The sequence below is a fragment of the Phascolarctos cinereus genome, unplaced genomic scaffold, assembly GCF_003287225.1.
Source record: "Phascolarctos cinereus isolate Bilbo 61053 unplaced genomic scaffold, phaCin_HiC Scaffold_2;HRSCAF=192, whole genome shotgun sequence".
Lineage (NCBI taxonomy): Eukaryota > Metazoa > Chordata > Mammalia > Diprotodontia > Phascolarctidae > Phascolarctos > Phascolarctos cinereus.
The window spans coordinates 181,338,125-181,365,339 of NW_027555625.1; the positions used below are offsets into that span (position 1 = coordinate 181,338,125).

A 27,215-nucleotide genomic window follows, 5' to 3' on the forward strand; every position below is an offset into this window, starting at 1 on the left:
CCCATGGCCGGAATATACTCCCTCCTCGCCTCTTCTTCTTAGAATCTCTAGTTTTCTTTAAAGTTAACTCTCAGCTCCTAATCCCCCAACCTCTAAAGTAATTACTTTGTGTTTGTGTGTATATCTGTGTGTGTGTGTGTGTGTGTGTGTGTGTGTATACACACACACACACACATATCTATGTGTCTATGCATATAGAAACATGTATGTATAAACACGTTTGTTTTTGTATGTGTTGTCTGTCCTGAAAGAATGTAAGCTCCTTGAGGGAACAACAGAGTGTTCCATTTTTTTTTCCTTTGGATCTCGATTGCTGAGTCCAATTGCAGGAATGTGTAAGCATTTAGTAAATACTTATTGATTGTTTTATTGATTGATTTCAATCTATTCATAGCTTTTTATGCTGGCTATCTTATGCATGCCTTTCTATTAAAGGCTTCTGTAGAGTATCCAACTAATGTTTGATCTAACCTTTCTCTGTCTCTTTTAATATTTTAGGGATGCTGTTAGAGTAATTAGACTATTTACTTTTTTGTCCCTCATTTATGTGTGGCCTAGACCACTTCCTTTTCTGCTCATGCACAAACTTGAAAATGTCTTTCATGACAATTCTTAAACTTGGGCTGATTAAGACATAAAGAGTGTTATAATTCTGAATTATCAAAGCCAACCAGTCTCTGAATTCCAAAATACAGGCTAATTGAAATTTCAAATCTACTACTTACCAACCAAAATTCACCTTTTGTTTCTGTCATTTTAATGCTTATCTGTATTTAGTGTAATATAGTAAAATATATTGCTTTTCACATATTCTGAAAAATAATTATACACAGATGACCCACAAATATCACTGTCCATTTAACAGCAAAATGTGGTGGAACACTGAACAGCATGACTGGAGTGATCTTGAGTCCAGGTTTTCCAGGAGCTTACCCCAACAATTTAGATTGTACCTGGAAGATCTCATTGCCGATTGGTTATGGTAAGTAAAACTATTTTATTTTAATAGGATAGAATTCAATTTTTCAACTACTAAATGTAGAACAGTAAACTAGAAAGAAAAATATGCCTTATGCTTTTGTCTTTTTAATCAAGAATTAAAATGAAGCTTTAACATAATTTTTTTAAATATTCAGGAAATACATTAGTTGAAAAAAATTCAATTGAGCTCAGAAACTTTAAAAGCAATTTGAATCATTTGAATGATAGTATAGGAGGCAGATAAAATATAAACTGCATTATTCCTTTTTAAAATATATTTTTATTTATTTCATTAAATATATTCCAGTTACATGTAAAAAATTCAACAACATAATAAACTTTTGCAATTATTTCTTTAAAATATGGGTAAATAATGTCTCCAGTGTTTTCCCGATGTACCTTGTAATAACCATATCCCAAAGGGAAAAAAAATGCAATGAGTCCCGGTTGATTCTTTTGGATCACTATTGTCCTTTTAGATGCATATTAGTTATCCCTTTAATAATGCATTCTAGAATTTTTGTCAAGAATTAAAGTCAAATTGAATGGCTTATAGTTTACAGATTCACTCCTCTCTACCCCCCTTTAAAACAATGGTACATTTATACTTTTTCCATCCTATGACACCTCCTCTATTCCCCAAATCTTTCAAAGAGAACTGAAAGTTGCTTAGATACTTTCCAAGGTTTTTCCAACTCTGAATTATTAGGGCTTTAAGTAGGTGAAGCATTTCTCATTCATTTCCATCTCCCTTTTCTATCCTCTATTACCAACTTCCAGAATCCCTTTCCTTGAAGATTTGCACTATTTTTTTGCAACCTGGTTCCCTTCTGTCAGAAAGGAAGGAGATCTAGTAAACTAAATCTCAATAAGAGATCTGTTGTCTGATCAGTCTATGTGTCCTAAAAATAAAATTTTATTTTATTGAGGAGCAAAATATTTATGAACTCAGTTATTCTGTAGTCTAATATAAAAACACTAACATAGTGTCAGTAAGATAATGAAAAAAGACTGTCAAGAAAATGAGTATGACAAAGAGGTTGCTTCCAATAAGTAAACAAAATCATAAAGAAGCGGTGTGCCAGTGCTGAAAGGACAGACTAGTGTTAAGTGGTGACACATCATAGATTTCCTATCCATCTCTTCTTGTTGCCCTCCTTTTGTAAGGATGCATTAAGATATAGGGGTGGGTTATCCTAAAAGAAGATGTCAGGAAAAGGGCTGGACTTAATTCAAATGACAATATCTATAGAGGTGTAAGTCATGGAATACTAGAATCTGTAAAGAATAAAATTTATGGGTGGCTCAAAGGGCAATGTAAAGCTATATTGTGAGCATAAGCTGGCTGAAGGATATTATCAGTGATTTAATGAATGGTAATTCAATAAATACTTATTAAGCACCTATTGTGTGCCCTGCATTAAGCTAGACATAGAGAATACCAGGACATAAATGAAATTGTCCTTGCCCTCAAGCTTATTTTCTTTGGCAGAAACAACATTCATAGAAAAATAAGTGCAAAACCTATTTAAATTAGATACCAAGCAATTTTGAGAGGGGAGAGAACTAGTAAACTGATGGCATCTGGTTAGGGTTCCTCTACGAGTTGGTACTGAACTGAACCTTGAAGGAAAGAGAGGTGAGAAAGAAGTGCGTATCAGGCATGGAGGAAAAGCTATGAAAAAAAAATTGAGGAGTAGAAGTGTTTTGTACAAGGAGGTATAAGTAAGCCAGTTTGGTTCTAACATAGAATACATGAACAGAGTAATGTTCATAATTTGAAGGATAGAATAGAGCCAGAATATGAAGTATTTTATAAACTTAACAGATGAGATTATATTTTATTTTAGAGGCAAAAAGGAGCCACTATTGTAATTTCTTGAGAAGGTGAATGTTATGGGTGGGTCTGTACTTTAAGACTATAAGCTTGGCAGTCATGTGTAGGATGGATTGGAGAAGATATACTAGAGAAAGAGAACCTTGTTAGGAGAATATTGTCAAGGGGAGAGGTTCCAAACAACTAAAACAGAGTGATGGAAGTTAGAATGAAGGGTTATGACAGATATTGTGGAAAAAAATCATTAGGATGTGTCAAATGATTGGATTTGATAGTTAAATGAGAATTGTGAGTCAAGGATGATCAGTGGGTGAGGAACTTACTTGACTAGAAAGGTGGTGGTGTTAACAATAGATATAAGGAATTCTGGAAGAAAAAAGAGTTTTGGAGGAAAGAAAATTAATTATCTTTTTGTAAATTTTGGAGGAAAGAAAATTAATTATCTTTTGCAGATGTTGAATTTGAGATGCTTATTGGGTAGCCAGTTGAAGATGTCCTCAAGACAAATGGTGCTATAGGATTGATGCTCAGTGATGATTTATGCAAAATAAATAATGTAAATGATATCATGAAAAATGTTTATTTTAAGGAAAATGAGGTGTTCATGTGACAAAAGTAAGGAATAACACATGGATGGTTTAATTTCTAGACTTAGAGGAAGGCTTTGAGTACATTGGGTAGATACTGGGTAGATCCATTTGGAAGCTTCATGGAAGGACATTGATAAGAATAATTTAGAGTGAGAAAGTGTGGGTAGGTTGTGATTGGTGGCGGGAGTGTTCTCCTTGAAAAGGTCATTGAAGAATGGAGAAGTAAGCCTATTGGTAACTACATCTTTTTTGTAATCATTCCAGAGTCAATATTTCCCCATTCTGGAACTCCTAAAATCATAATTACTCTTCCTATAACTAAGAGTCTAAAAATAATATTTAGTGTCTTGGAAAAAAAAAGTCACCCTCAGAGTTGAAGTTTCTTTCACCAGTGGCAAAAGCAGTTGGTTTATGGGTATTTCTAGTATGTTTTGACCTCTATGAGAGCAGAGTCTGTATTTAAAACTCAAGTCCACACTTGTTAAGCACCTCCTAAGTTCATGTGGTGTAGATTTTTTTAAAATGCACATTTTCAAGGCATTTACTATGGAAAGAAAAATCAAACCTTTACATTTATATAGCAGTTTAAGGTTTAACAAGATTTTTACTTGGAACAGCTTTGTTATACTGGTATTATAATTATTACATAAGACAATTTTACAGGTGAAGAGATGGAGGCTCAGTCAGGTTAAATGATGTGGCCAGGCTCATATGATGTTAAGTGAGTGAGCCTGACATTTAAATCTCGGCCTTTGTTAATTCCACATTCTTTCATTTACCACACTGCCTTTCACACTGTCTTCATGAAAGTTTTATATTCTTTAGTGGCTAAAACAATAATTTTCACACAATATGTACTTAATTATAGAATGAATAAATTGCTCTTCTGGAAATGTGACAAGTTTCTCTTGTCCCTGGGTGCTATAATTTCTAATATTCATATAGCACTTAAACATTAACAAAGTGTTTTACATACATTATTTAATTTGATCCTTGTAACAACCCTGAGTTTTGGGAAATGGGAGAAAGTGCTTTATGACAACACTCGGCAAAAACCTGAAAATTGCAGGAATAGACAAGTGGTAAGGGAAAAGCACTCAGTTTCAGAAGACTGAAAAACTTGGATATAAGAACTATAGTAATCTTCCTCAATTTGATTTTGGAACTTTATATGTTAGAGAAAATTTCTTATAACTCATAGAAATTAGAACTGGAGAGGACCTTAGAGATCAATTAGTCCAACCTCCTTATTTTGTGCTGAGGAAGAAAGCAAGGCCTAGATCAAGGAAAACTTTTCCAAGGTCATACAGTTAGTGTCACAGCACAGATTCTAAGAAGGTCTTCAGATACCAATACTTTTTCCATTGCATCATGTAGTAAGAACATGAGAGGATACGTTTAATATAAGTAAGAAGCAGTAATGACTTAAGCCTTTTTTTTAGATTATTGAAAAATATTTGCATCTTTTATACAATATCTCTTGGTAATCTCATCAACCTCATAGGTTCAATTGCAATTTCTATACAGATATTTCCCGTATCTACAGAATTGCCCCAATCCTTCTCCTGAGCTTTAATCTCGAGGCAGCTCTGTGGCACAGTGGATAGAGTATTAGGCCTAAAGTTAAGAAGACTTGAATTCAAATGTGACTTCATATACTTACTAGCTGTGTGCCCCAGGACAAGTCATTTAAACTATCTGCATTTGTTTCCTCAATTGAAAAATGGGGATCATAATAGCACCTATTCATCACAGACAGGGTTGTTGTGAGGATCAAATAAGATAATATTTGTAAAGTGCTTAGCACAGTTCCTGGTACATTGTAGGCACTTCATAAATGTTTGTTTCCTTCATTGCAGTACAGCATCACCAACTATCTTTGGTTTATTTGAAACTGGGTGTTCCATAAAACTCATTATATACAAAATAATTTGTTCTCTTTCCCTGTTTACTATCAGTCTTTCCAATTCTTTTATTACTGTTGAAGACACGATTATCTTCCCAGTCACCCAGACTCACAATCCAGGTGTTATTCTGGTTTCTTTACTATCCCCTTACACCTCTCATAATCTATTTGTTGGTACATCTTGTCGTTTCTTCCTTTACAGTATTGCGTATCAACTATTCCTCAATTCATACAGCTACCACCCTGGTACAAAGGGTCATCACCTCTTGCCTAGATTATAGCAATAGCCTTCTAATTGTACTTCAAGTCTCTTCCTACTCCAATTGATCCTCCAGCCAGCTGCTAACATAATCTTTGTAAAGCAGTTCTGATAACATCATCTTCCCCTCCCCCTAATACCACCCAACATAATAAACTCCAATGGCTTCCTACTACCCCAGCAGCAAATATAAAATGCTCTCCTTGGAATTTTTTAAAAATTATTTTATTTTTAATTTATGGAATAAAACAAGCATTTCCATAGCATAGTACAATAAAAAAAATGCACATGAAACTGCATATCTACTGTACACAACTTGCTATTCCTTTCAAATAAACAACAAAAGTATCATGTAAATTTCTTTTCTTTCCTTTTTTTTCTCCCCCCCGCAGAGATGGCTACTGTTAAACACAAATAGGCATATGTATTTAAAATTATTTTATACATACTTCTGTTTATCAGTTCTTTCTCTGGATGCAGATAATATCTTTCTTCCTATGTCCTTTATAGTTTTGGGTATTCATTAATAGACAAAATAGCTTATTCACATAAAATCATTCTTAAAATAGTATTGCTGTTACTATATACAGTGTTCTCTTTGTTCTGCTCATTTCACTCTTCATTATTGTGTGCAGATTTTTCCATGTTTTTCTAAAATCATTGAATTCATCATTTCTTATAGCACAGTAGTATTCCATCACAATCTTATACCACAGCTTGTTCAGCCCTTCCCCCGCTGATGTGCATACCTGCAATTTTCAGTTCTTTGCAAACACAAAGAGAGCAGCTATAAACATTTTAGAACGTGTAGGTTCTTTTCATTTTCCTCTAGTAATCTTTGGAAATAGACCAAGTGGTAGTATTGCTGAGTCAAAGGGTATAGGCAGCTTAGTAATTCTTTGGACATAATTTAAGATGGTTCTCCAAATTGATTGGATCAATTCGCAATTCCACCAACAATAAATTACAGTCCCAGTTTTTCCAAATCCCCTACAACATTTGTCATTTTCCCCTTCTAACATTTTAGCCTTTGAATTTAAAGGTGAGAAAGCTACTGAGATGGAGCAATCTTCCAAGGTAAAAAGACTAATGGGATGGAATGTTCTTTCAAGTTGAGAAGGTTGTTAGTTTATGGTGGAGAAAAAAGTTTGGAGAATCAGAAGTGGAGGCAACCCATATGTCATTAGAAAGACACCTGGTTAATTTTTTCTTAAAGAAGAAAAGAAAAAAGAAAGACACCAAGTATATGCTAGGTTTTAGCTCAATCTCAACAATGACTTGCATGCAAGAAGTGGTATAAAAGACTTTAAAAAGAATACCTCTTACTCAAAAACAGGAAGGTTGATTGAAGTGTCACCATCATAATGACACATTCTTCATTCTTCCTGGCTGAAAGCGATCTCTTCCTCCTCTCATTTCTCATAACAATGTCTGCTTTCCTTGGTACTTCAAGCATTCAAACAACAAGTACTTATTAAGTGTTTATAGTGTTCCTGGCATTGTGGTATGAGGATAACAAGAAAAAAAAATAAAGCCCATATATTCTGCATTATAATCTAGTTATATGTCTGCAAGAATCCCCCCGCCTCTTGTACTGTAAATACCTTTATTGTATAATTGTAATACTTTATTGTATAAAGTAAGCACTTACTACATTCTTGGTGATTGAGTAGCTGACAGTAGAATATCCTTTTAAAATTACCTTGTTTCCCATAAAACCAGCACCATGACATACACAGAGCTGGAACTTAAGAAATACTTGTTGAATTAAACCAAATTAATGTGGACTTCATTCTAAAACTTGAGCATTAGTCTAGAAAATTTGTTGTTGTTGTTCAGTTATGTCTGACTCTTTGTTTTGTTTTGTTCTTATAGTTCTATCAGCAGTTTAATGGTATACCTTTTCCACAAGTGTTTCTCTACAACCTCACAAATTTTGAATTTTGTTTTTTTTAAACTATTGCTACTAATTTATTTTTTAAACAGTTATTTGATATTTTAATTTCGCCAATGAACATGGAAAAAAATTTCAACATTCTTTTTTAAAACTGAATTCCAAATTCTCTCCCTTTCTCCCTCCCCACCCCCCTCACTGAGAAGGCAAGCAGTTTGATGTAGGTTATACATGTGCAATCATGCAAAAACGTATTACAATATTAGTCATGTTGTAAAATAAAACATAGCACAAATAAAAACCCAAGAAGAATAAAGTAAAAAAGTATGCTTTCATCTGTATTCATAATCCATCAATTCTTTCTCTAAGGATGGATAGCATTTTTGATGGTAAGTTCTTTAGAGTTATCTTGGATAATTGTATTGCTGAGAATAACTAAATCATTCACAATTGATCATCTTGCCATCTTGCTGTTACTGTGTACAATGTTCTTCTGGTTCTGCATCTGTTCATGTAAGTCAGTCTAGGTTTTTCTGAGAGCATCTAGCTCATCATTTCTTATGTTACAATATTATTCCATCACAATCATATACCTGAAATTGTTTAACCATTCCCCAATTGATAGACATACCCTCAATTTCAATTCTTTGCCACCAGAAAAGAGCTGCTATAAATATTTAGGCATAGTACCAAATTGCTCTACATTATGGTTGAATCAGTTCACAAATCCACCAATAGTGCATTAGTGCCTCAATTGTGCTACATCTCCTCCAACATTTATCATTCTCCTTTTTTGTCCTATTTAGTCAATCTAACTGAAGTAGTACCTCAGTATTGTTTTTATTTGTATTTATCCAATCAGTAGTGATTTAGAGCATTTTTTCATATGACTATAAATAGCTTTGATTTCTTCATCCAAAAACTTAATATATTTTTATCATTTGTCAGTCTCATTTTTATAACTTTGCCTCATTTCTCTATATAGTTAAGAGATGAGGCCTTTATCAGAGAAACTTGCTTCAAATTTTTTTCTCTGTTTTGGTTTCTATTTATCACCATTCTATTTCCCCCCATTTATTCTATTATCTCTCTCATTTCAACCTGTCCCTCCTCAAAAGTATTTTGCTTCTGACTGTTGCCTCCCCTAATCTGCCCTCCCTTTTATGAGCACTTATCTTATCCTCTTGCCCTCGTACTTTCCTGTAGTGTAAGATAGGTTTCTATTCCCCAATTGAGTGTGTATGTTATTACCTCTTTGAGCCAATTTGGATGAGAGTAAAATTCAAGTGTTCCCCACCACCACCATACCTACTCCATATTTTCCTCCACTGTAATAGCATTTCTTGCCTCTTTTATGTGAGATGATTTACTCCATTCTACCTCTCCCTTTCCTTTCCTTCCAGTGCATTCCTTTTTCTCTCCCCCCTCATGTTCAGTTCACACCTGTGCCCTTCCAACATACTCCTTCCAACTGCCCTAATATAAGAAAGTTCTTCAGTTACAAGTATCATCTTCCCATGTAGACATGTAAACATTTTAACCTTATTAAGTCCCATATTATTTCCCTTTCCTGTTTACCTTTTTATGCTTCTCTTGAGTCTTATATATGGAAGTCAGATTTTCTATTCAGCGCTGGTCTTTTCCTCAGGAATGCTTGAAAATCCTCTATTTCATTGAATATCCTTTTTTTCCCCTGAAGAATTATACTCGGTTTTGCTGGGTAGGTGATTCTTGGTTGTAATCCTAGGTCCTTTGCCCTCCAGAATATCATATTCCAAACCCTCTGATCCTTTAATGTAGAAGCTGCTAAATCTTGTATTATCCTGACTATGACTCCATGATAGTTGAATTGTTTCTTTCTGGCTGCTTACAATATTTTCTCCTTAATCTAGAAGGTCTGGAATTTGGCTATAATATTCCTGGGAGTTTTCATTCTGGGATCTCTTTCAGGAGATGATTTGTGGATTCTTTTTACCCTCTGGTTCCAGAATATCAGGGCAGTTTTCCTTGATAATTTCTTGAAAGATGATGTCTAGACTCTTTTTTTTTGATCACGGCTTTCAGGTAGTTCAACAATTTTAAAATTATCTCTCCTGGATCTGTTTTTCAGGTCAATTGTTTTTTCTAATAATGTATTTCACATTGTTTTCTATTTTTTCATTCTTTTGATTTTATCTTCTAGGTTTTTTTTGTTCTTTTGGTTTTGTTTTATTTTTTTTCTCAATGTCTCATACTGTCATTACCTTCCACTTGCTCAATTCTACTTTTTAAGGAATTATTTTCTTCAGTGAGCTTTTGTATCTCTTTTTTCATTTGGCCAATTCTATTTTTAATGAGTTCTTTTTGTTGAATTTTTGTATTTTTTTTTCTATTTGGCCATTTCTGCTTTTCAGGCATTCTTCTCCTCATTGGATTTTTGTACCTATTTTACCATTTAGCCTAATATGTTTTTAAAGTGTTATTTTCTTCAGTATTTTTTTTCTCCTTTACCAAGCTTTTGACTTGTTTTTCATAATTTTCTTGCATCACTCTCATTTCTCTTCCCAATTTTTTCTCTACCTCTCTTACTTGATTTTTAAAATCCTTTTTGATCTCTTCTGTGACCTGAGATCAACTCATATTTTTCTTGGAGGCTTTGGATATAGGAATTTTGACTTTGCTTCTGAGTGAGTTTTGATCTTCCTTGTCACCATAGTACCTTTCAGTGATCAGAATTTTTCTGTTGTTTGCTTATTTTTCCCAGCCTATTTCTCAATTTTTAAGTCTTTGCTAAAGTGGGGTTCTGCTTCTGTGGTGGCGGGTACACTATCCCAAGCTACAGGGGTTTTTTGCAGGTGTTTTCAGAGATACTTCTAAGGACCTGTAAGTTTTTAGTTTTTCCAAGGTGGTGTGATCTAAGGAGAGGTGTGTTTACTCCTCTCCTGGATTATGCTCTGGTCTATAAGTGATCACAAACACTCTTTTCTGCCCTGGAACTGTGATGAGGGTCCCTGTTACACTGTGGCCACAAGCTCTGATGTGCTAGTGCTCTTCCTCACCCTGGAACTGCCAAACAGGACTGCAGCTTGGGTCCGAGTATGGGCAAATCAACAGAGTCCTTTCTCCAATGCCAGCAAAGGGGCTCCTATAATCTCCTTCTGACCAGTTGTTCAACCCCTTTACCATCTGTAATCTAAGAGCTCTGGAAACAGCTGCTGCATCTGCTCTTTGTGACCACTTTTAGAGTTTTCTTGGTGAATATGCTGGAGTGGTTTACCATTTCCTTCTCCAGCTCATTTTAAAGATGAGGAAACTGAGGCAAACAGGGTTAAGTAACTTGCCCATGGTCACAGAGACAATGTCTGAGGACATATTTGAACTCAGGCCCTGCTGACTTTATGGCTGGTATTCTGTCCACTGGGCCACTTAGCTGCAAGTCTAAAGAATTAGAAAGCAACAAGGATTCAGTTTGGCTTGGGTGGGTTAAGATTATTCTCTCGTCCATCCCTTTGTTTGTACTAGATTATCAGACTTAGAGCTAGGACAGGCGTTGGAGAGCATCATATCCAATACTCTCATTCTGTATGTGAAAAAAAAAGGCAGAGGAAGGTGTTACTTACCCAAGGTCAACATAGGGAATAAATAGCAGAGACAAGAGTATGAACCTGGGATCATCAGACTCCTATGTAGCACTTTTTACATTGTACCATGCTGCCTCCGAAATTTGTCATGCGTAAAGGCAGTTTTGCTCTTGGTACTTATTTTCATCATAACATAGAGTTCTTATGATTGGTTTTCCATTTCCAGTTTAGGGGATTTGTAATAGATATTTTGACTGCATCTTATATTGTCAAGACTTGACCTGAATATTTTTAGCCCCTCAATACTTTGCTTTTCATCTCTTTCTTTCCTGCTTTCCTCCTTGGATTTGGAGTTCTGAATCTGAGTATGTGTTACATCTTGCTAAGACTGCATCTGCAAGTACTCAGAATGAGCTCCAGCTTACCTTTGCATTTTAAGACATTTTTGCAGAATTTTGTTTTTATTCAAAAGGTGGAATAAAATAGTTGAATATGTTAATTGCATAGTTTGACATTCTAGTTATTGCTGCAAAGTAGTACCAAGTTTATAAATTTCACCCTGTCACATTTCCATTTTGTGGGAAAGGAGAAATAAGTCAGTGGTTGAAGGAGATTTTTTTAGTAGATTCACAAAGTAATAAAGTGTTAGGACTAGAAGGGACCATAGAGATAATCTAGTTCAACATTCTCATTTTACAGGTAAGGAAATTGAGGACTAAGGAGGTAATGTTACAGAATCACAGAAAATAATAATTGAAGGGATCTCATGGGCAGTCTAGTCAAACTGACGTACAAAAGAAATTTCCATTATAATACCTCTAGGAAGTGGTCATCCAGGTTCTGTGGATGAAGAAAATTGTTCTCTAGAGACCTCCAAGGAGGAGGAGAGCATCATTTTGAGGCAGCCCTGTTCTTCGGAAAAGTCTAATTGTTAGGGAATTTATTCCTAAATTGTCGTAAGGTTATACAGCTGGTTAGTAAGGTTATACAGCTGGTTAGTCGTAAAACTAGGATTTAAATACAGGCTTTTATAACTTAAAAGCCAGTATTCTTCATATTAATATGCACCAGACCATTCCAGTGCTTATTAGCATGACCTTTTCAGATTCGAAAAGATTGTTTTTAAAGCTTTCTGCTTCTCATTATAGCATTACTTCTCTGCATTCTCCTTAGGCAGCTAAGTGGTGCAGTGGATAAAGTAAGTACTGGGCCTAGGTTCGGGAAAACCTGAATTTGATGTGGCCTTAGCCTTAGATACTATCATATGACCCTGGCAAGTCACTTAACCTGTCTTTGTCTCAGTTTCCTTAACTGTAAAAAGGGGATAATAATATGACCTACCTCTTAGGGTTGTTTTGGGGATCATAACTGGTAATATTGTAACACTTAACACAGTGCCTGGCACACAGGCACTTAATAAATGCTTCTTTCCTTTCTTCTCTTGAAATTCTTTTCCCATACTGACAATAAATATTAGATCTTCATTGTCCTGGACTGGCACAGTAGCTGCTTTCACTGTAACTCAGTATAATAACAATTATGGTTGTTGGTTATTCTGCGGGATAGAGAAGAGTCACTAGATATATTTAAGTTCAGCTGACTATGGATTTTGGAAGCTCTTGTAGCAGTGGTTCTTCCAAATTGAATTTGATTCTTTCAAGCTGGTCACTTGTTACTGACAAAATGTCTTTCTAAGCGATATGGGGTGCATCATGCTACACAAAAAATAAAGAAAGAAAAAAGGAAGAAACTATTTTAGTTTGGCAATAGATGATCTGGATGAAAGGGGTACTGGAGGGATTTGATATGAGAATGTACTGTTGTAAGTGGTCATCTACTTTTTATGTCATGCACAGTCTTGTGGCTAATATTACGTAGTGCGTAAGAAGTGAGGAATCCAAGAGAACCCATATTACTCTCTCATTTAATACTTCCATCATTTTTACCCTGAGCACAAACATTTATTGAAATTGTGAAAAAATTGCCTATTATTGGTAGCTGTTGGGCAAAGAGCATGATTTCACATAAGAAGACTTTGTGTCCTGTAAACATTCTGAAAGATAATCTATAGAACACTAAACTAAATTTAATGTAATAGAATTGAACTAAATTATAAAGAATAGTTCCCAAAATATATACATACACATAAATATATATACATATATATAAAATATGCTATATACACATATATGAAAATTGCACAAATACTATGCACACACATCTACACATATATGTGAATGTTGTACTTTTATGACCAACTGAAAGTTCTAGAATTTAGGCAGTGTACTCATTACTATTTGACCACTGAAAAATTCACTGTCTCTGAAATATAAAATAAATTCAAAGTAATAGTTGATTTTTAGGAGTCTTTTTTCCCCTTCATTATGATAATGAGTATTGGAATTGAGCAGAGATTTTCTTCTTCCCTTTTCTTTTCCTTGGTTTCATTCTAGGCCACTGGATACTAAAAGAAGATATTTCACTTCCCTTTTGTCTTGTCCTAATGCTTACTATACTTGGTTTACTATAAATACGTTTTAATTTGAAAAAAATATATTTTTAAAGGCAATATGGACCCCATTCATTGTTCTTGTGACAATTTTTAGAAAGTTGTATTATGGAACAGAAAAAACTCTGAACTTTTAGTCTGGAAACCAGAGTTCAAATCTTGGTTCTGATAATTAATGACAGTGTGACTATGGGTACATGCTTAACTTTCTAAGCATCAGTTTTCTCATTTGTAAACTGTATCTACTGATACTTGTACTATCTAAAGTGGTTGTTCTTTGTAAACCTTAAAGCACTGTAGTAACGTCAGCTGTTAGGAATCATAACATGTTAGATCTAGAAATCATTTAGTCTAATACTATATTGATGTAGAAACTGAGGTCCAGATATGAAAGTTACTTCCCTAGAAATCATACTAATTATAAATTGCAATCATCCTTTAAATCCTAGGTTTTTTTTTTTAACACTGTGTCCCAGTTAAGTTACACTTTGCTCTCTATGTTACATTCCAGACAGGCTCCACCACTATTCCACATGTATCTCTCATTTGTCCCATTGTGTGTGTTTTCTTTCCCAGTTACTTCTGTTCTCAATGAACAGTTGTTTTTTTTTATTTCTTCCAGACTTTTCTAATAGAATTTCTTACTTCCCTTTCCAATAAACTTTTTTGTTTCTGTGAAATTTTCCACTCATATGGCTCTAACTAAATATTTCTATGCATCCAGTCAACAAGTTTATGAATTATAATGAAAACTACAAGCATATTTTCTGTTCCACTTAACTTCTCCTATTTGACAGATGTGTCACATGGCTAAAAGAATAAAATTAAGTCTCTAATCTTCAACGGAAAATATGCATGAAAGGAAAAGCTATTTTTCAACTTAGTTCTTTGTCAATAGAACTAATCTGAGTTTTCTGTTATAAAAAGTTTAAAAATTTGCAAACTTCATTTGAAATTGTAAGTTATAGTTACAGAATTCCAGGTTACCACATAGCACTGCAGTCAGACACTTAGAAGCACTGATCACTTATTGGAAATTCTTTAATGTGTAGTTGAATTGTTCTGATGGATTTGGCTGAATGTTATGATCAAGGAAAGATTTTAAAATTATTTGCCTTTAAGCATGTGGAGTTCTGAAAGTCTAGTAGGGTCCGTTATCTTATTTATAATGATTAATACAAATTGAAGTTACTAGAACATTTGCATTACTAATAGACCTCCTTTAAAAATGAATTGACATTTTAGTAGCATTTGAATGGCTGTTAAGTACTTCCTCTTTTTAGATAATGTGTTGACCTATTTTCAGTCATTTCCATCTGCAACTGTGTTTCATATGTATATATATTTGTATGTATATATATGCACATACATATATTTATTTACTTGTGCATAAGAATGTGAATATGTATTAAATCTGTAGATGATTGTCATTTTGTGTCATTTAGAGACACTAAGCATTTTTATGTTTTATGTTCTATCTACTGATTTTACATTTTCTTTTTATAGGTGCACATATTCAATTTCTGAATTTTTCTACTGAAGCTAATCATGACTATCTTGAAATTCAAAACGGACCTTTTCATACCAGTCCTATGATTGGCCAGTTTAGTGGAACTGATATCCCATCAGCCTTGCTAAGTACAACACATGAAACACTCATCCATTTTTATAGTGATCATTCTCAAAACAGGCAAGGATTTAAACTTGCTTATCAAGGTAAGAAATAATTAATTTGAATGCCTCCTCACCTCATATTCCAAATGTTTATTCTTTTAATTAATTACAAAAGACTCTATTTTAAAAGTTCTGTTAAGTTGTAGCAGTAGGAGAGATCTGCTGCTGTGTTTGTCATGTAAACTTGTGAACATGCATGTATATCCAATGTGTACACATATTCATTATCATCATCATCAAGTACTGTTGCCTTTCTTGCTCCCTAGAGCCATTTCCTCCACAAATCCTTTTTTGCTGCTTCTGTTTGTCTCTGTGACCACAATCCCACATTTTGGGGCTCCTGGCCTATCTGGTTTTTGTTCTCCTGCTCTGGTTTCTGAAGACCATAAGTAAAATGTAGGGACTGAATTAAGGGAAGCCAGAGCATAGAAGAGGGTTATAGGATACTTCTCTTAATTCTAGGTGTTAGTAATTTTTCTCAAAGCTAAATTATGATTTTTTAATACTACTAATGATGGTGATGATGATGTGACTAATTCTTGGAGGTTTGCAAAGCACTTTGTGAAAATGTTCTCATCTGACCCTCACAATAACGTTATGAATTACATGCTTTTATTATTCTCATTTTACAAATCAGGAAACTGAGTCAGGAAAGTTAAATATCTTGGCTACGATAACAGACCTATTAAGATTTTGAAGCTGAAACCAGGACTTCCTGATTCCAAGTTAAATACACTGAACGCTGTGCCATTCTTTGTTTAAAAATCATGTTAAAATGTGTTAAAATCATATTATAATTATTTTTACTGATTGAAATTTTTAAATTTTTCTGTTGCATGTCTATGTATCTATTTTATGGAACTACATCTGAAAGCTATAAGCTGTTAATGTTGGCAAGAAATGGAGAATGTAAATGTGATTTTTCCCTCACTAAAAACAAATTATTAATTACTTTTCTAAAATATTTTTTAAATGAGCTGATGGTGAAAATCTCAAACCTGGTGTGATTTATATATAACTCAAAAAATTAAGTTTGATAGCATAGTGCCTAGCAGATGATAAGGACTTAATAAATGCTTGTGTATTGATAGAATAACCTTAGAAGTGGAGTAGTGAGAAATGCAGTAGTTAGGCTCCTTATAGAGCTTAAAATTGCCTCTAAATTTTTGAACTCTACTCTTCAACATATTGATTTTAAAAAAAGAAGAAAAACATAATTCATTAAAAATCATTATATATATATATTTACATATATAATGAGTTCAAAGTGGTTATAATTAAGTCAAAGTTCATATTTGTCAATGCATAAACTTACAGAATGTCACAGATCTCAGATAGAACATATTCCAGCTCTCCCTTCCCTAACTTTAATCATCTAGCTGTAACAATTCAACTTTCTTAATATCTAATATTGTGAAATGACGTTAGTCATTGTGTCCATGGAACTTGAAGTTTCATAAAATTCTCTCTACAGAATGACATTAGGATGGAAATAGAACAAGGAAACTAAGCTTCTGATGTGTTCAGTTCAATTCAGTTCAATAAGTATTTGTTAAACCTCTACTGTATGCCAAGCATTGTGTTAATCATGGGGATATAAAAAAGAGGCAAAAGACTTTCCTTGCTCTCAGAGAATTTATAATCTAATGGGGGAGACAACATGTAAACAAACATATAGGAATCAAGCTATATACAGGATAAATAGGAAATAATTAACAGAGAGAACATACTGGAATTAAGATGGGTTTGAGGAAGGCATCTTATAGAAGGTAGAATTTTAACTGGGACTTAAAGAAAGCCAGGGATGGTCATTGGAATGGAGAGGGGAGAACTTTCCAGGGATGGAGGACTGCCAAAGAAAATACCTGTAACCAAGAGTGCTCTTGTTTGTGGAATAACTAACAGAGCATTTTGTATTTGCTTCTGGAGGCAGTAGGAAGCCACTGAAGTCTATTGAGTAGAGAAGGTTGGGGGGAATGGGGTATGGTGATGTGAACAGACTGCTATTTTAGGAAAATCATTTTACGTGGCTAAATGGAGAATGTATTGGTGTGCAGAAAGATTTGAGGCAGACAGACCCACCAGCAGACTCTTGGAGTAATTAGGGGATGGAGTGATGAAGACCTGTACTAGAGTGGTGGCAGCAGTGGCAGTGGAGAGAAAGGAGGCTTATCAGATAGATCTTGCAGAGGTGATATTGATAGGCCTTGGCAACAGCTTGGATATGGTGGGTGAGATGACTCCTAGGTTGGGAAGCTGGGGGACTGCGAAGATGGTGTTGTACTCTGTAGTAATAGGAAAGGTGGGATGGGGGGGTTTGGGGGGAACAATTCTGAGTTCTTCTTGGACATATGGAGTTTAACATGCCTACTGGGCATTTAATTTGAGATGTCTGAAAGTTAGTTGGATATGTGAGATTGGAGATCAACAAAGAGACTGGGGAAGGAAAGGTAGATTGAGAATCTTTGGCTTAAATATAAATATTTATTAAATCCATAGGAGCTAATAAGATCACCAAATAAACAAAGTAGCATATAGGGAGAAGAGACGAGGTCCCAGGACAGAACCCTAAGGAACAGGTATAGTTGGAGGGCATTATCTGGGAAAGGATCCAGAGAAGGAGTTGTCAGATAGGTAGATGGAAAACCTGGAAGAAGTGGCACCCTGAAAAGCAAGAGAGAAGAGATTATCAAGGAGGAGAGAGTGATCAACAGTGTCAAAGACTTCAGAGAGGTAAAAGAGAATGAAGATTGAGAAAGGGCCATTGGATTTGGCAACTAAAAGATCCATAATAAATTTGGAAAGACAGTTTAAGTGAAATAAATGACTTATCTAAGGTCAATCAAGACACTAAAGTGTCAGAGCCCAAATTTTCAAATTCAAGTCTCCTTACTTCAGTTCCAGTACTCTTTCCTCTAAGTCATACTGATAAATTGCTTGCAAACAATTTTGGTTATTTTTGAATTTTAATAGGACACACATATGCACGTACAGTAATAATAAGCAACGATCTGTATTCAATGCTATCTTAAATTAACAGAGCAAAAATGGAAGATTTACCAAGAAATGGCTATAGTTTATTTGCCATAAAATAAAGATGTCTTTAGCTGTCTTGAGAGGGAGTGATAATTTATAGGTAGTTCCCATGTTCTTTTGATATCTACACAAAGTCAAGTGAAGTAAAGGGAGGCCTCGTGTTGGTGAATTCCTTGTGGAAGATTTATGTGAGGACATGGACAAGAGTTACACAGAATGAAAGGACATGAATATATTATGATTCCCATTGTTAGAGGGAGTACCCACATTAATGTGATCACACAGCCATTAAAATCTAAAAGTACTTTTAGGCATTAGGTAAGAGTTTTTCAAAAATAGTTTCTGATAAGGTTGAATATGTTGTGATCATCAATGATGAAAAGAAGTAGAGGGTTTATGTGAATAAATGAATTTAGTGAAAAGTTTACTTTTAAACAAAATTTTTAAAAGATATATATATGTACACACACATATATATGGATATATGTGCATATATATATATATATGTATGTATACACACAAACACACACATATGGGTATATCCATATGTATGTGTATATTCAACAACTGTTTTTACTCAGCTATGTTAAAAATATTTCTACAAAATATAGGGATATTTTGACAAACCTTCATCATTTTGGGCTGTCTAATTTTTCCTCCTTTTTCATCACTTCTTGAAATTCTTTCCTTTGCAGGAGTGAAATGTCTTACAACATGAAATTGCTTTTTTCAATATTGTGATGAAAATAATGTCAATGGGATAGGTCACATCACTAGCAATAGCTTGTATATATGACAAATATTCTAACTAAAAGATGCGTAATATTTGGACCAAATTAGCACTAGAAAGGAGAGATTTCAATTAGGCTGTATATCCCTTTTGGTAAAATGTACATTGAATCATTGAGTAGATGTAATATTTTAAAAGTCGGTTAATAATCACACCTCTTTTTAAATTATCATTAGAGTTTAATTTCTGAGTTTGAATTATCACACAGAAGGAATGATCAGCTAAGTGATGATAACAGTAACATCTGAGGCTTTCAGAATTTACATGGGGAAAAAAATTGAGATTATGATGACTCTGTTTCCAAGAGATACGATTTCAGTTCATTTTCCAGACAAGTCAGAGAACTGAAAAGAAACATACAAGGGGGAAAAATGCAATTATAATACTTAAAACTATGGTATAGCTGCTAAATTAACATTTTTACTACATTTTATTTAAAGAATAAATTCTCAGCGTGGAAAAAAATATGTAGTTTTACACTAGAGAGGATAGTATGAATTCCACCCATATATTTCTCAAATAGAACTGAAGTTGGACTCTTAACAGTGGTAGGGTATCTGTTACTATTCAGCCCCTCTTCCTTGGTGAAATTATATGGAAAACAAAAAGAAAGCAACAGTTTAATTCTTGACTCAAGCCAAAGTCATGTAAAAGGTCTGGTTGTAGTCTAATGAAATAATTTAAAATAATGGTTGATGGCTAAAAACAAATAAAATCACTTCTTTTTTACACCGTTCTTTCTTTATGGGGTCTTATTTTTGCCATTCAGATTATGCTGTTGTTGTTATTGTTGCTGACTTGTCCATTGTGACAAAGATACTTTGTGTCAGTTGCAAGATCTGAACCTGGATCCCTCACTCCAAAGTCAATTCTCTACAATGCCTCTCACTCAAAATCACTGATTAAAACTTCTTTAATGTAATATCTCTCTTACTGTTATACAAATCCATTTCCTTTTGATCAGTTTTCCTTGAAGATGAGCAGCTACACATATGCACACACACATATGTATAAAACCTAATACTGGAAGGGGATCAGTGCTGGAATATGAAAGTGGCCAGTACTTAATCTGAGCACTATGATATGATTATTTCTTGTAGGAACTCTGAGTAGTCATTTTGTGTTTGACCAGTTGTTCATTCCCAAGTTTACTGACATCCACTGAGGTCCATTGTATTTTATGCTTTTTACTAGCAAATAAATCAATTTATTTTTGGGACTGCTTTAATTTTTTTATACCATAGCAGTTTTTCATTTTCCGGATTAATAAACAAGTTCACCATAGTATTATCCAAATCACTGGACACAATGTTAAATAATTGAACACGCAATATAAACCTCTGGGGCACCGTTGCTAGGTTAGCAGCCATTCAAAAGATTCTCCCTAATTCAGTGCCCAGGTGTCATTTTCTTGTGAATTTAATATTTTATTGCAAAAAACACAAGGGCAGATTTCCATATGTGTGACATAGTTACACATTTAAGACCCTTTTTTAAACCTTGTATAACACCTATCCTTCCTTTTCATGCGTTTTCTGGTGCCAGATGGATTTCTTTATTTTATTTATGTTGACTGTTTTCCAGATAAGGTTGTTAATACTGCTGTTACAATTGAATCTGGAAAAACAACAGCAAAAAAAGGTTTAGCCTAGGCATCATGTAGAGATAAGAGAGATTGTTAGTTGACAGATTATTTTGATAATTGGGTAGTCTTAACCTAACTGTAAGTAATTCAAGTTGCTGTCCTCTGCCTGAATAACAATATTAATTATTTCCTTTCCAAGTAGTTAGTTTAGCATAACGTTAATGTGTAAGTGCATGTATAAGAAGATAAAGCACGTGATAATTAATTTAAGGTGTTCCACTTTGTTGTACAGTGTCATAACTGCCTGAAGTATACATTTTTAGGTTTAGTTAGATAGTTTATCAGTGTTTGCCATTTATGCAGTTTATGAATTGACAAAATGACAGCACTGCACTGATTTGTAGGTCACATCAAAATTTATAAGCCCTACTTGTGATTTATAAGTTAAGGATCTAATTAATAAGTCATGAAAAGATCCATAAATCACAAAAAGAATTCTTGTCATTCAGCTGATATATATGCTGTATACCTGCTACTTAGATACCTGTCATTTATTTATAAGTCTATATAAAGGTCAAAAATTTTACCAGTGGATGTGGCTGTCATGATATAAAATTTCTGGAATAAAACTTGTGCAGATGAAAAATATAGCACTAGATTTAATAAAAATTAGGTTAGATCACATTCTAAAACAAACAACAATAGCAACAACTGGAAAGCAAATATGTTTGCACAGAAGATATTTTCAACTAATTGTTAATGAAAAATATATGGATTACAAAGAGAACCATTTTCATTCATATTACATGCTGTTTTATTACAACCCTTCATGTTACTCTGTTTATTGGTAAATGATAGCTCTAAATGCAGCATGATATTATAAAGAGAGTGGTGGATTTGGACTTAGGTAGGAAGCCCTGGGTTCAGATCCTCCTGCCAATGCATTTATAGATTGTGTGACCATAGACAAGTTGCCTAACCTTTTGAGTTCTAGTTTTCTCACCTGTAAAATGAGAATAATAATACCGCTAGTGAGAGGCACTATGGCATAGTGAATTGAGAGATAGCTTGGTGTAAGGAAGATCTACTAGGAAGTTATTCTTCTGATACACTACTTATTGTGTGAGCTTGGGCAAATCACGTAACCTCTCAATGTCCCAGGCTCTTAAGATTCTAAGTTACGGTAAAGTTGCTGATGTGAATGGAGGAAGGCATTCTCATATTAGGGGTTCACTAACATTAAGGGTTCACTACATAATCATATATCCAGACCAAATACTTCTTGTGCCTTCTTCACAAAAATTGTTGTGTGACCAAAATGTGATAAGGTTACGTAAAATATTTTTCAAACTTCAAACAGCAATAACAACAATATCAGCACTTATATAGCCCTTTAGAGTTTGCAATTTGATGTTCAGTCATTTCAGTCATGTCTGACTCTTTGTGATCCCATTTTGGGGGATTTCCTTGGCCGAGATACTGGAGTGGTTTGCCATTTCCTTCTCTAGGTCATATTACAGATGATGAAACTGAGGCAGAGTCAAGTAATACATAGCCAGTAAACGCCTGAGGTCAGATTTGAATTAATGAAGCTGAATCTTCCTGATTCAAAGCCCAGTGCTCTATCCACTATACCACCTAGCTGCCCCTTGCATTTGCAAAACATTTTACAAATATTATCTCATAGTTCTTCCAATAAGCCTGGGAGGTTGGTGTTATTATTATCTCTATTTTACAGATTAGGAAACTGAGGTAGACAGAGGTCAAATGACTTGTCCAGAGTCACAAAATTAGATAGTATATGAATCCAGATTTGAACTCAGGACTTCTGGACTCTAGGCCCATTACTTCATCCACTGTGCCACTTAGCTGCTTTATTAAATATGATGTTGATTTTTTTTTATGGTAACATGCATTTTGGGGACATTATTGCTCATATGGCTTGCTTATTTATCTATTTTTAAAAATCAGGACTTGTGATTTCATCAGTGTAGGAAAGTCCAGAGATAGAAATTCTTTCTACTGAACCAGATTGACAACCTATTTGTGATTTACAGTCATAGAGTTGTCGGGTGCACTGAGAAATTAAGTGTTTCATACATAATCACTCAGAATGCGGTAAGACAACTCATCTGTATCAGAGTCAGGGCTTGAACCCAAGTGTTACCAGCTTCAAAGCTGGTCTTCTTTCTGCTTTACTATGCTGCATCCCTATTTGTTATTAGCGTTTTTATAACACTTAACAAAATTGGAGTATTGAGCATTCAAGTGGCTTTCCACCCTTTGCACTATATCATAAATTAGGTACCATCAAAAAACATCAATTTCAAGATAGCAAAAAAATTCAAAATCTTTTAAAGATGGAAAATTTTAATTGTTCTGTTTTCAAAAGTCCCTGGTTTTCCTCTTTTACCTTGCATAGTGATTTCTATTGTACTGATATTCTAGGTGATATTTAACTTTATTAATCTATCATTGTTGTTATCAAAACACAAAACTGGCTTGAGGCTCAGGTATTACAGAGCTTGTTATTGTGGCAAGCAGTTGAGCATGAGTTATGTTTTTTACTTTGTTCCCTGGGAGGATTTTGGTTTCAGTCAAAAGGCAAGTCAAGCTCACCAATAGACTCACTTGACCAGTCCTTAAAGATATAAACACAACAGTCAAGTACAAGATGTGTGCTTTTTTATAATAGGATCCTATCTACTCTGCAAATGTGTTTGAGGCATCCTAATAGAATTCTGCCCAAGGATTGAGGGGAGGAAGAAAAGATCTTCCGTGAATAAAATTAGTTCAGCCAGTCAGTTAGCAAACTTTTATTGAGCACCTATTATGTGCCAGATACTGTGCTAAGCACAGGAGATAGAAAGAAAGGCAAAAACATAGTCCCTGATGTCAAGGAATTCAAAACATGTAAACAACTATATACATATAACAACTACATGCATATATATATATGTGCATATATATATGTATATATATGCATGTAGTTGTTATATGTATATAGTTGTTTACATGTTTTGTCTCCAAAAGTCTTAATACAATTTTAAACTTTCATGGTTTTAATGGCATAAATTTTAATAAGACTTTTGAGATGCCCTGTATATAGTGTATAAAGAGAAAGTAATTCCAGAGAGGAGGCATTAGCAGTGGAGGAGGGGATAGAAAAAGGTTCTTACTGAAGATGAGATTTAAGCTGAGTCATGATGGAAATTAGAAAAGAGAACCCTCCAGGCATGGAGAAAGGCAGTGAAAAGGAATAGACATGGAAGGCGGAGTGTTGTATGTAGTGATCAAGAAGGCTGATGTCACTGAATCTAACCATGGAGGAGAGTAAGTATGAATAGAAAAGAAACTGGAAGGATAGAAAGGGACTGGCTTGTCAAGGGATTTAAAAGTCAAACAGGTCATTTTTATATTTGATCATGAAGGTAATAGGGGCAATTGGAGTTTACTGAGATGAGGTGGTGTGTAATGTAAGACCTGTGAAAAATCATTTTGATAGCTGAGTGCATGATGAATTAGAGTAGAGAGAGAATTTAGGCAGATAGACCAACCTGCAGGTGAGAGGTTATAAGGAATTGCACTAGGTAGCAGCTATGTGAGTGAAGAGAAACTCTGGGATGTATGTAAGTGATGTTGTGAAGGTAGAAATGTAAAACATGTCAACAGATTGGTTATGTGATGTTAGTACAAGTGAGAATTTATTGGTGACTCTAAGGTTGTTAGCTTGGACTAGAAAGATTGTCATGCCCACAACAGTAATAGGGAAGATGGGACAAGGGGAGGGCTTTGGGGAAAGATAATGAATTCTGTTTTTAGATATGGTGAATTTGTGATATTTATGGACATTATAAATGATATTTATGATGTCCACTGGACAGTTGTGATGCAAGACTGGAGATCAAAAGAGAGGGTAGGGCTGGATAGATAGATCTGAGAATCATCCGCATATGATAATTCAAAACCCATAGGACCTGATACGGTCACCAAATAGTATATTATAGAGGAGAGAGTAAAAAAAAAAAGACCCAGGACAGACTCTTGGGGACATCCATTGTTAGTGGGCATGACCTGGAGAAAGATACAATGAAGGAGACTGAGGAGTGGTCAGAGAGGTAGGAGGAAAACCAGGAGAGAACTGTATTATAAAAACCAATAGAGGAGAATACAGGAGAAGAGGATGATCAGCAAAATCAGAGGTTGAAGAAAGGTCAAGAAGGATGAGACTTTATAAATGGCCATTTGACCTGGCAATTAATAAATTGTTGATAACTTTGGAAAGAACAGTTTCATTTGAATGATGAGAACAGAAGCTTTCTGCAGAGGTTTTAGAAAAGAGTAAGAGAAGTGAAATGGAGACATCAATTGTAGATTTCTTAAGGAGTTTAGCCATGAAAGGAGGAGATGTCTGTAATAACAATAGCTCGTGGGGGTATTCATGTTAAATGAGCGTTTTTAAGGATGAGGGAAACCTGGGACAGGTAGTAGGGAAGCATCCAGTAGATAGTGACTGAAGATTAGTGAGAAAATGAAGATGACACTGGGACAAACTGTTAGAGAAGATGAGATAGAATGTAATTAATGAGATGCTTTAGATTGTCTTGGCAAGGAGAAGGAAGAGCTCTTCATGTGATAGAGAAGGAAGAGATAGGGGTGAAAGGCGTCTAAGTAACATGAGAAAAGGAAGAGAAAAATAGAAGGAGCTCTTGGCAGTTAGTTTCTTGGCAATTATAGTTAATTTTTTTAGGTGAGTCAAAGTCTTCAACTAAGAGGATGAAGAGAGCGAGAGGGGTACAAGGGAAGGATTGAAAAGAGACAAAAGGTTTAGAACAGTTGCTGTCATGACTAGGATAGTGAAGTAATTAAGGAAATGTGCAAGAATTGCCTTGCTGAAGTGAGAATCCAGTTGAGATTATGTAACACAAATTTGTATTACACGTAGTCTGCATGGTTTTGTGATTTTCTCCTGTTCACTTTGGTAGCGTGTGAGTAAGAATAAAGGTAATGGATGGTGGCAGTGATGTAAGGTTGGGGCTTGGTAAGGTATGACTCATGATAGACTAAGGAAGGAAAGTACTTGAGTGTAGAGGGTTTCTATATGATTTGAATGTTCTTTTGAATAGGAAATGATTTTATTGCAACAGATTTCAAATATAACTTGCTCTTTATGTTGATGAGATGACTAGATTGTTTCTTTTTGGTTGATTCATATTTCAGAAGTTATTTCGTTCAAGAAAGGGCAGCTCCTTTAAGAAAGTTGATATTTCCTTCTTTTGGATTTACTTCTTCAGTGTTTAAGCACATATATTAAACCATAGTGCACTATAACATGGGGTGTTTTTAATATTTATTTACTAAAAGCAGTTGGTAAATGCTGCCTTTAAGGGCTTCCTTTTTTCCAGTTTAATTCAGACATAACAGTCTTTCACAATCATGTATATATCTATATCTATATCTATATCTATATCTATATCTATATCTATATCTATATCTATATCTATATCTATATCTATATCTATATCTATATCTATATCTATATCTATATCTATATCCATATCCATATCCATATCCATATCCATATCCATATCTATATCTATATCTATATCTATATCTATATCTATATCTATATCTATATCTATATCTATATCTATATCTATATCTATATCATCTCTATCTATCTATGTGTGTGTGTGTATGTGTATATATGCATACACACATACATAGACACACATAAATACATATATACATACATACACATATGTATTTGTGTGAAATTCAGTAGTAATTCAAGACTTTGAGCAAGGCATTAATAAAACCTGGAAAGTGAATTATGGCTTTAAGTGTCAAAATTGGGGGGGTGTAATATTGACAGTAATGATTGAATCACTCCATTAAATAAGCAATTTGTAACTAAGACTTGAAAATTATAGCATCAGTATTTATATTGAATTAATTTAGTGTCATGTCACATTGTCAAAGAGTATATTACATTCTCATGATGGCTATCTATAGACAGTCAAAATAATTAGCTGTAACTTTATGCTCTACCTTAGGAGGGCACATATACACAAAGCTAGAATTTAAAATTTCCCCTAACCTTTGACATCTTATGTGTATAGATACAGCCTCATTCATCCCTTTGACCTTAAAATGAGTCATGATATCACCATATAGTCTCATCAGTTTTCAGAATATTTGATTTATCTGGGAAATTCAGTGCTGTATTTACATGTACCATTTAAAAATACAAAGACCTCCTGCTTTTTGATTTCAGAAAACAAATTTAGACATTACATTATTTTCACTAATTTGTAGGGAAATTTTCATTATAGAGGTTCATTTATATTTTATAAAATATCTACAGTCTCCTTAATGTTGTACTATTTCACTGCTTATTAGGTCATCTACCAGAGAAAAAGGGAAGAGAAGGAAAGGTAATGAAATGGAAGAGAAATAAATGAAAAGGAAGAGAAAGGAATTAAGAGACTAGTGGAAGAAAATAACTTTCACATTTGAATAGATCACTTAGAATTTTTTAGCAATACAATCTTCAACGACATCATGACTGGCTTTAATATAATATTCTAAAAT

At 34.3% G+C, this 27,215-nt stretch overlaps 1 protein-coding gene across 1 annotated transcript in view; it reads left to right on the forward strand.

Annotated features, from left to right (window-relative positions):
* CSMD1 (CUB and Sushi multiple domains 1) overlaps positions 1–27,215 on the forward strand; it is a 1,378,384-nt gene that overhangs the window by 1,056,709 nt on the left and 294,460 nt on the right. Inside the window, exons 38-39 of the mRNA XM_078149151.1 lie at positions 866–982; positions 15,043–15,252. Of these exons, the coding sequence (XP_078005277.1) occupies positions 866–982; positions 15,043–15,252 (327 nt within the window). The remainder of the gene's footprint in view (positions 1–865; positions 983–15,042; positions 15,253–27,215) is intronic.